Genomic DNA, 10,583 nt, shown 5'->3' on the forward strand with positions numbered 1-10,583 from the left:
GAAGTAAGGTATGATTTCAATTTACTTTAATAAATCTTTCTTTAATTAAAATGATCACTTTAGGATTTAGTACGTTAATTAGGCTTCCACCGCAACTGGTGCCATTATTTTTTCAACTTTGAAGCAACAAAGTGTCAGTTTTTAACTCTTTTTTCTTTCTTTTTTTTTTTTTAAAAAAAAAAGGCAGAACATGCTCTTGAATTGAAATTATCATAAAAAGGAAATTCAAATTTTGATTAAATTAGGAATAAATTCAAAGTTCCATAGGAGCCTAACTAGATATTATTCAAGAATTTATGGCGGAAATTAGAATATTTTGTATTCTTCTTTCAAAAAAAAAAAAAAAAAAATCTTTAAATTGAATATTTTTTTTTAGTGCTTGCAATAAAGAATGTCCGAATCAATTTACATGCATGAAATGCATTAAGAAACACTCTCCTACAATTAATTTGTGATTTAAAAAATTATAATGATTATTTAGCATAATCAAATTCTAACTGGTAAGAATAGAACCACTAATAAAGTGGATTATAATTCGAATTTGGTTAACTGGGATGAAATTCTTGGGTATTTGGTAATCAAGGGATTTCAATGTAAAAAAATTGAAAAAAAAAAAAAAAAAAAGAAAGGGAAAGAAAGCTTATGCCACTATAAAATGAAAATATAATTAATAAATGAAAAACTTGGAAGAGTATAGACTAGATATTAAAGAATAAACTACACTAAAATCCATGCCTGACACATGGCTTCACATGCCTCCGGTTTTCCTTCACTAGTAGTTTCTTTTAATGTGCAAACCAACCGAATGAAATTTGGCAATTTCCCAATTAAATAAAATCCGTAAATGCCCATCAAGATTTGTTTCGTAATTAAATAAAATCCATAAATGCCCATCAAGATTTGTTTCGTAGGGTCTCTCCGTTATGGCGTCATGCCTTTTTCTTTTCATACGTGTATATACGTACACCGACCACAGGATTTTAGTAATTTTAATGTTAGAGAATTCATTCAAAATATGTGAATTTTGGTAACTCCTACTTAAGAATTTATTAATTTTAAGCAAAATTAATGGACTACTAAAATAATATTTAGTCTCTTATGATCGTTCAAATTGAACTAAAATAATGCAAAATACCATAATAAAAGCAAAATAAAATTATCATAATAAATTCGTCATTAACAGAAGAATTGAAAAATAGAATTGCTAGAATCATCACCAATGATGGAAAATGAAACGAGATGAAAATCTAGGCTTTTGTTTAAAGGCTTTGTAAAACATGAAAAATTAGATTTAAAAATATATTCCATAAAATACCAAAACATTCATTCATACCAAACCAAGTTGTGAATATTCTTGAATCCTGCAGCCTAACTTCAAACACAACCTTATACTCGTGACAAATTCTCAACTTGCATACTCATTAAAAAGCAATCAAATCAACAACACATGCGCACGTGTCAAGATGCAAACTAAGGAAGAAGCGTTTTATGCTTTTATTAAAACTATTTTCAACGGAATCTTCCAACAAAGGAGAAACAAAACTTGAAAGCTAATACACACCTTTTGTGGTTTCCTTTCTACTTTTAGGTCTCTTTTCTCCCGTTTTTTCCCCCTTTTCTTTTTGGGTAGGGTGTTAATGATTTCAACTCAATTTGGACATTTTAACCTCTCTGCTCACATATTTTCAACTGACGCTATTGCCTTAACCTAGTTGATGACACATAAAAAGATACATAACTTAGCAAAGTATATAAAATCCTATATTCCTCACAATTCATCCTTCACATCCTTGGTGCTATTTTCTTGGGTATCTTTGGCATCGGAACTCTCGGATTTTGGAGTTGATGTTGGTTTCTGAAGCTTGAAGGGGATGGATGCATGTTTCTTGATGAACTTATAAAATGCTACCACAGTTCGATCAGTGTCTACGGTTATCTGCCAACACCCATAAACAGAAAATTAGTTTACGAAAGGAATTCTCGACAAGGTATGTTACAACCTGGATAAGCTATATGAAAGCAAAACACACATATTTCAAAAGCTACTTACTGGATCAAAGCTCTTGTTTCCAGCTGGGAAGAAGAGAATGGTGGGGAAGCCATCAGCCTGCGTAGGGGAAAAAACAAGAACAGTTATTCAGATCAAAGTTCTAGTTTCCTTTTACCGCTGATATTTTATGACTTTTAAGACCTATACACTGACATTGTGCATCCTACTGGACATAATATTGTAGTCAGGTGACAAAAATTGTACCTTCATTTGTTTTGGAAAACTAACTCAAAAGCTGTGAATATATAATCATATTCTAACACGATCACTAAAGCCCCAAATTTTTAGTCAATATACAAATCAATAAATCATAAGCTATATAAACACAGAGCAGTCAACATGAAAACAGAATACCTACAAGCAAACCAGTTGGAAACATTTAATTTCACAATCATAAAACAACTTTGCAAATACCTTTGCCCTAGGATGCTCATTCGTTGTTCCATCCATCTTAGCTATAACAATAGATTCAATGCCCCGCAAATGTTTGGCAAGCTTGTTATATGTTGGCTCTAAAGCTTGGCAGTGTCCACACCAAGGTGCATAGATCTGGTATGCAGAAGGTAAAGGGAATGAGCTCCACAAAATGAGTAAAGAAAGAGCATTTAATTATCACACACATTTTTCTAGGATGCAACAATACCTCAAGGAGAACATCTTTGGATTCATCCAGCACAATTTCATCAAAGTTATTCCCAACAACTATTTTGACATCGCCATCATTCTATGTCAATGAAATGCCAAAACAAGTTAGAAATCAAATAAATCAACATAAATAAATCAGCTATGAAAATAATATTTGGTAACTCACAGTTTCAGGAATTGGATCTGACTTGAAAAAAGGTTTAAGCTTGTCTTCAAGAAAATCCTCTCCAAATGCCTGATGATGGTAGAATAAAAATTACAAAAAAGAAATACATCATTAGTTTTGGCATTAGCATGCGATGAAAAAATGAAGAAACATTGAAAAGCTTTACTCAATCGATAAAGCGAGGGAAATAGGAAGAGCATTAACCTTAATCTTATCGAAGGTAAATTCCCCATCAAATACAAATTTCTTGCCATCCTCATTTCCTGTGTAAGCAAGAACCTATGTGGAAATGAATATCACCATAAGTTTCCATCATGTTAAACATTAAAAACCACTAGTTCAAAGTGAAATGGTTCTATTAGAAAGAAAGACAGAACAAATTACACTGGGAGCATCTCCAGAGATGCCAAAATAATCTGCCACAGGCTTCCCAACTTCTTCATTGTCCAATTCAACATATACAAAGATAAGCTGCATTTAAACATAAAATCAATATAACTTACTAAGACAGAAAGAGAGAGAGAACTGACATACAAATTCAATGGAAGAATACAACATGTTATTGCAAAAGATAAAATATAATTAGGATAAGTGTTTCTATAAGAATTTTCAGGTAATTGTTCCAACTAATTAAGCCAGAAACCAATTTCCATTGAATGATCCCACGTTACCTTTCCCTTGAAAAATTTGGCTGCTTCTTCAAATAGTGGCAAAACTTTCTTTGAATCATTTGAGGTTGCAAAAAGCAACAGCTGAAAATAAAAATCACAGAGCTGTCAGAGACTAACAAGTTGTTATAGTAAAAATGCAACAAGACTTGTATTAAAAATGCCAAAGAAATGATAAGATACACAAGTACCTGTTTCTTAATTGGACTCTCAAATATTGCAGGGGCACTTTCTCTAGTAAAAATGGTCACCAAAGGAAGTTTGTTGGCAAACACAAAATCCACTATCTCAGACTTGGAAAAGTTACCATCTGTGCAATCAGAAACTAGACATAAAAACAGTGGCCCATAACAAACTTAATTTGAGAGTATAAGCAAAAGAAATAATGAAGAACCAACCAAAGTAACTCAGTTTCTCAGCCTCCTTCTTAATCATGACTAAAGCAGGGCGTTTAACTTTAGGGTCAAGGTGGAAAAGCTTTGCCACATCAGCATTCACAGTTTGATAGAAGTTGACATCATCTTCTAACCGAGAGGCAGCAGCGACCTCCTCACTCTCAGGACCCTGTTCATCACGTAGGTCAATTGGGTTCAAATTAATATAATAAAAGTGAGTGTAATCAATTAAAGAATTAATGTATCAAATATTCAAATGCAGCAACTACAAACCACCAAAAGATCTGATCATTCAAGAACAACATATAGAGCCAAACTTATCCTATTCCCAATTATATACAAACCTCGCATGAGTATCTGAATTGATATGTGAGAATAAAAATGGACAATTTTTCTGCAAAATGTTATGTCTTCTATATGATAGACAGTATCTCCATATTCAATAGATCCAGCAAGTTCCATAGAATAAACAAGCATGAATGATCAATGCCATACCATTAAGATAAGAAAAAAGAGCTGATTTCACCAAATTTCAAGAATAAATTCATGTTCATTGTTCTAGATGGAAGATGTTATCAACAAACAACGTCAACAATGAGTGAGGAAAACTTCTTTTTCTCTTCGTCACCACAATTTTCACATTAAATTGAGTTGGGAGTCTGAGATGTCAAAAATCACATCCAAATTTTGACAGCCAAACTTAATAACTAAACAGAGAGCGCCAAGCATACAACACAAGGCACCAAATGAAAACATACCACCAAAGAATTGAGATAGGCGAGAGCAACTTTATTTTGAGAAGTCAAAATTCTTTCAGCATCATCCAATGTAGTAATATTGTATATACCAGGTCCAATTTTCTTCTTGATCCAGGTCACAATACCATCCCTAAAGTACAGTTCATAAAAAGACATTTAGAAAGTTTGTTTCCATTTCTAGACCCTCCAAAAAAACAAATGCTATCAAAACAAATGCTAACAAAAACCTAGCAGCAAAAAATCAAGCAAACACTTACTTTGTCCTTTGCCCAGGATAAGGCTTATGAACTCCATCAATAAAGAAATACACAGTAGGAAATCCTTGAACATCATATTCCTGCGCTAATTCACTCTCCTCCGTAGCATCCACCTTCGCTAACACCACATCCTCTCCCTTCAACTCCGTAGCTGCCGCCGCATACTCAGGAGCTAGAGCTTGACAGTGGCCGCACCACGGCGCGTAAAACTCAACCATCACAAACTTGTGGTTTTCAATAATATCGGTGAAATTCCTTTCCTTCAAAACAACGACGTCTTTTTCGTCAAATTCAGGTTCCTTATATGGATCGGATTCAGAATCGTTAAAATCAGAGTAGTTTTCAAAATCGTCGTCATCAATGTCATCTTCTTCGAATTGGTCTGAATCAGGGTAGTGGTGAGTGTCGTCAGAGGTGGCGTCGTTTTTATCATTTTCCTCTTCGAGGAAGCTGAGATCTTCGTCGTCGTCGTCTTGTTGTTGCTTGTCGTTTTCAGATTTGGAGAGTGAAGGAGAGAGTTTAGAGAAGACTAGAAGAGCGGTGAGAGAGAGAACGAGAATCAAACGGGCCGACATTGTTGGTAATGCGAAATTTGGAGAGTGAGATCTGGTAGCAATGGGGTTTATAGAAGAGGGACAATGAAGAGAAGACCTGAAAGTCAGAATTGCAACGACACCGTTTCATTGGTGACTCATATAAAATTTAAGGAAATCATATCTTGCAATTAATTTTCTAAATTTAGCCAGCATAAGCATGTAATCAAGTTCAATTGAGTTAATACAATACTGAATTGAAACTCAAACTCTGTTTGAAATATTCAAATCCAACTGAACTCAAATTAAATTTAAATAATTAATTAAACTTTTGACCTAATTAAATTGAGCATAGAGCTCAATTAAATTAAAACCGAATCAAATTCAATGATTTTTCTTTTGAAAATGTAGGTTATTAAGCTGTAAATCTAATACCACGCAAAAAGAATGACTTGCCCTTGCTACTTTAGCTAAGTGGATCACGTTTAATGACTTCCAACCTTCTTAAAAATTTTAATTATACTGTTCAAAAAATTTAATTATAGAAATTTTTTTTTTCAAAAAAAAAATCTGTTCCCATAGTAGCAAAGGGCATTACTTTGCCGATACTTGTAATTTTATCTGCTCTTGCCTATCCCTAATATGGTATATACATAGCCCTTTCAGTGATTTTTCTAAATCTTAATTCCATTAAATGATTTATATAGCTAATCTAAATTATCTTAAAATTAAGGCCAAGTGTTAGTGTAAAATTTCCATTTTTTTTTGGGAGAAAGCCCATATCACATAAATGGGTCACCAAGCCCATAGGAGCGTGCCCATATTGACAATTTCGGACCAGGCCCATATTGACATTTTCCGTTTCTTTACTATGTTCTACAGACAATTAACTACCATGTATCGTCTTTAAATTTATGAGTTAAACCTGCGTTTTCTTCTCTTCCAATATTCCCAGTTCAACCTCCATTGTCCAAATCCACCGATACAACACCATGATTAGCATTCTTGCACAGGTAAACATCGATTCTTTTTTATATAATTTAATGTGTGTCTTTGTTCGTATATCAAGGTAATTTTTTTTTTCCATTTCGTAGGAGCGTCTTCTTGGCGCTGCAATGGGATCTGCTTTCGTGGGTTTTATTGTTTTTCAGCAAAGGAGACGAATTTACGAGTCCATTTCTGCTGATCATTCTCAATTCGATGTTCAATCTCAGGTTCAACTTTGTCTTTATGAAACCCTAAAATTTTATTTATTGCAATTTATAGTTGGTAAATTTCATATTGTTTTTAAAATTTTTCTAGTTTAATATTTTGGTGGATTATCCAATCTTTTTGGGAAAATTATATCTTTCCTTGCTAGGATGAGTAAGCTATTACTTATATTGTGGAAGATGAAATAGCTTTGATTGGCACGTCAATGCCTGTTGGCATGAACTAGTTTAGGTAATTATGTTGTCTATTTTGGGTTAAGAAGCTTTCTGGCAGTAGTTTGGATAGTTTGGTTATTTGATTTGTACCATTCAGCCAATTTGATTATGGACCAATTCATATTTCTGGTATGTATTAAAGTAAAATTATGCTGTAAAGATAGCTTGGTATGAACATACTTCCGACAACTATGGGAAAAATTAAATGCCTCCAGCGAAATAACCTTTTCCTGAGCTGGTCCTTTAAATTTGTTTCTTATGTTATGTCCAGAACTTGGAAATAACAATAAGCTGGATAAGGTAATGTTTGTAGCAAAAATGGAGTCGTTCATGACTCCCTTGCAAGTGGCAGATTGGAAATAGCAATGTTAGTTGGTTAAGAAATGGGGAGGAAAGGGGGACATGAAAAAACTGGTGCACTGAGAAATCATGTTAGAAAAATTCATTGTTATTCTCTTACAAAGAGAGAAGACTAGGAAGAAAGAAGCGACTTAAGCACTCTTTACCTCCAAAAAGAACCTCAAGCTATAACTAATCTTGTTCACCATGAGACAAGAAGAGATAATTAAACCCTATGCATAGATGTAGAAAACTCTACTGACATTTTCTTAATTCGATAAAGGGTGTTGAAGGCCTTTTGTTTTGGTATTCCAATGGGTTTTTATGGCTTTTGCTTTTATATTTTCTTTTTCAATTTGCATGATTCTTCATTGTCGTTTTTAGTCATGGTATTGGAAATCTATGAACTTCATTATCAATTGTAAAGTGAAACTGGCAGTTAAACCTTCTCATTTTGCAGTGCATGACATGAAGTACTAATAGTTATAATTTTTCAACTTCTTCCAGTTGAGAGAGCCCATATTTGGAAAGCAATTTCGCTCGCAATTTCAACTTCTATGGAACAAAGCTGTGGACCAGACATTTGGACCTTTGGTTGCCTCTGTTAACTCACGTAGAGAATGAAGATTTTGTAGTAGTGTTGTTAATGAATGTATGGTTATCTGTTTCAATTTTTTGTGAAATTTGTACATGCAAAAGCATGTCCACTTTTGTAATTCTCACATTTTCTAAATCATCTTTATGGAACCGATATCCTGAAACAGTGCCTTGCTTAGGTCTAAATAACATGCTACCATATATTATGATGTTTAAGTTATGTCAAATATGTATATGATATGGCAATTTCTTTGTCCATCCTCAATACTGTCTTGTTCATCGTATAAATGTTAATGGAAACATTTTTATTAACCAAATTGTCAGTCAAAGTTCTTCATGCTTTCTCTTAAGATTAGTTCAAATATTGTAGCGATTGCATAAATGAACACCTGAACGAACTTCTAGTCTGACCTAGTGAGCACTTATTAACAAATTAGTTCCTAGTTTTATCAAAATGGATCTATCTGCAAAGAAAATTTAAATGGCCAATAAACATGCTGTCTAGCGGATAATGATGCTTGATTTATGATGTTGCATGCTAATCACCGAAATTTGTAAATTATAGGTAGAAATAAGTTCAAAACAGGAATTTATATATATATACATATACATATTTTTATTAAGGATTCGTTTTAAAGCATCATCTTGATCTCATGAAAGGTGTTCAGAATTCTTTTATGTATTACTGCAGTCTCTACCTTTTCACATCTGTCTGCATTGCTCATAGTCCATTTAATTATGTATAATAAGATTCCTTTTTTTAGAATGTGAAAGAAAGTTATCACTAATGAAACCGTAGATACATTCATTCCATAGAAAAAATTATAATGCAGGAGACAAGAAGAAAGAAGAAAATTATCAAACATCAGATATAACAGAGCTGTCTCTGTTCTTCATGTTATTTCGACGAGCAACAAATATGTAGAATCCTACCATTGCCAGAAGCACTGCAAATGCCAAACCGACAACAATTCCGGCAATGCCTCCAGCACCAAGCCGACTATTTCCATCACTCTTAGCTGTTGTTGATGCGTCACTTGCTTCAACTTGAGCTGCTAGAGGCAATGGTGAGCAAGCAGATGATGATGATTCAGTACATGGGTTTTTTGTGTTAGGTTGTGTTTTTGGATGGAAAAATTCAACTGCTGATGGTGAAAATGCAACTGGATTTTCATAAGCTAGGCCATGAGGAGCTCTATCTTGAGCCTGTGAAGCAAACACAAGTACTAAAATAGAAAAGAGGAAGAAAAAAGTCTTGGAAGTCATCTTCCGCTGCTTTTTTTGGCTTGTTTTTCTTTTATTGTTTGACTTGAAAGTCTGGCAGTAGTAATGTTGAATCAATTGGGTTGCTTTGGACTGGCATTTATAATGTCCCGATAAGTGGTAATCGTTGGCTTTTTTTACTCTTCTTAATGAATATTGGTAGAAAGTTTGCCATAGAATTATTGTCTTTCTGCCTATCTCTTTCCTGCGTTAAAACATTTCTTTTGCCTTCCCATATTGCCCTTTCCAATGTTGTAATTTGAATCAAGCCTCATAACATTGAAGTTCTTTTTCCCCTCCAAAGAACATTGTTCATATTCAATTCAATTGAAAAACACAATGCCCCAAGTCAACCTGATTAACAAATACTTCATCTGTCCTATTTTATTTGATTATTATTTTTTTTAGATATTTCAAAATATTTGCAAGGTTTTTAAATTTATATATATAAATAACTTTTTTTTTTCCTATCATAACATTTATGATCCTTTGTTAAATGAATAACTTTTAATAATTCTTAATGAGTTAAAAGGTAAAAAATGACTAATTAATTTTTGTTGACTAATTTCTTAATATGCGTATTTTGTCAAATCATGCAAATAAAATGCGACGGAGAGAGTACAAAATATTAAATTTGATTAACTAAATTAATAATATTTTGTTTATGAATTTCAAATTAAAACTCAAATGAACTTTGAGTTTGAGTCTAAATTAATTATAAATTATATTAGTTAATATAAACTGTATTTATAACAATCTAATTATCAATTAGGTTCGCAAATTGTTTGAACCAAATATTATAGAATGGATTTCAACTCAACTAGTTATTTGAGTTTATTTAAACTTGAGTTTCACTTTGATTAAATAGTGTGAAATTGAATTTTATGAATCTAATTTAAACAACTTGAAATAGTGTTATATAAGAAATATTTTCACCCTCATTTTCGATATAAAAATAATTTTATTTCGAAATTCGCAGCTATATCTTTTTTATAATTGCTTTACACAAATCAACATTTACAATCTTTATCTTTCCTAGGGCAATGGAGGTCAATTCACATCACGATGTTGTCGTTTTATTGTTCTAAATGAAATGGCTTTCAAATCATATTTGTTAATTTCTCACATTCTTGTCTATAATTGAGTGGAAAACACAAATATAAGAGTGGAGACTGCAAATGAAAATGCAAAAGTTATATGTTGAATGGAATGATTCAATTTTTGCAAACCCAAGAAAGAGAATAAGCTTTGAGTACAAAATCATATTCCCTATTATGTGTATTAAAATGCAAGTAAGGGTATTGAGTACATGCACGCGTGTGTTTAATTAACTTTTAATACAAGCTTAATCACCCTCAAAAACACTAAAAAAGAATTGTTATTTAAGTTTCATGTTAACCTTTATATACTTCAACAAATATGAAAAAAGTAATGTTTGGACAAATGGATACTTTTTTCTTAGCTTGGAGGAACGGCAAAGGCCTA

General features: G+C 32.7%; 3 protein-coding genes across 3 annotated transcripts; 1 reads left to right on the plus strand and 2 right to left on the minus strand.

Moving 5' to 3' along the window:
• Positions 1-1,471: 1,471 nt before the first annotated feature.
• PDIL1-4 (PDI-like 1-4) lies at positions 1,472-5,554 on the minus strand. The gene is made up of 12 exons (XM_012209435.4): positions 4,940-5,554; positions 4,683-4,812; positions 3,928-4,093; positions 3,721-3,839; positions 3,533-3,613; positions 3,246-3,332; positions 3,066-3,140; positions 2,862-2,930; positions 2,694-2,774; positions 2,465-2,599; positions 2,051-2,107; positions 1,472-1,936 (listed from the first exon to the last, which is right to left on the minus strand). Exons 1-12 carry the CDS (start codon positions 5,512-5,514, stop codon positions 1,769-1,771), a joined length of 1,743 nt encoding a protein of 580 aa, XP_012064825.1. The 5' UTR covers positions 5,515-5,554; the 3' UTR covers positions 1,472-1,768.
• A 783-nt stretch (positions 5,555-6,337) lies between these two features.
• LOC105628095 (zinc finger, C3HC4 type family protein) lies at positions 6,338-7,999 on the plus strand. Its single transcript, XM_012209434.4, has 3 exons — positions 6,338-6,485; positions 6,567-6,686; positions 7,746-7,999. The coding sequence occupies exons 1-3, from the start codon at positions 6,465-6,467 to the stop codon at positions 7,860-7,862; spliced, it is 258 nt and encodes an 85-aa protein (XP_012064824.1). The 5' UTR covers positions 6,338-6,464; the 3' UTR covers positions 7,863-7,999.
• Positions 8,000-8,613: 614 nt separating this feature from the next.
• On the minus strand, positions 8,614-9,184 carry LOC105628094 (uncharacterized). Its single transcript, XM_012209432.4, has one exon. The coding sequence runs from the start codon at positions 9,099-9,101 to the stop codon at positions 8,694-8,696; it is 408 nt and encodes a 135-aa protein (XP_012064822.1). The 5' UTR covers positions 9,102-9,184; the 3' UTR covers positions 8,614-8,693.
• Between the last annotated feature and the right edge of the window lie 1,399 nt (positions 9,185-10,583).

Source organism: Jatropha curcas, chromosome 1 (assembly GCF_041381405.1).
Source record: "Jatropha curcas cultivar XTBG-Jc1 chromosome 1, XTBG_Jcur_1.0, whole genome shotgun sequence".
Classification (NCBI taxonomy): Eukaryota; Viridiplantae; Streptophyta; class Magnoliopsida; order Malpighiales; family Euphorbiaceae; genus Jatropha; species Jatropha curcas.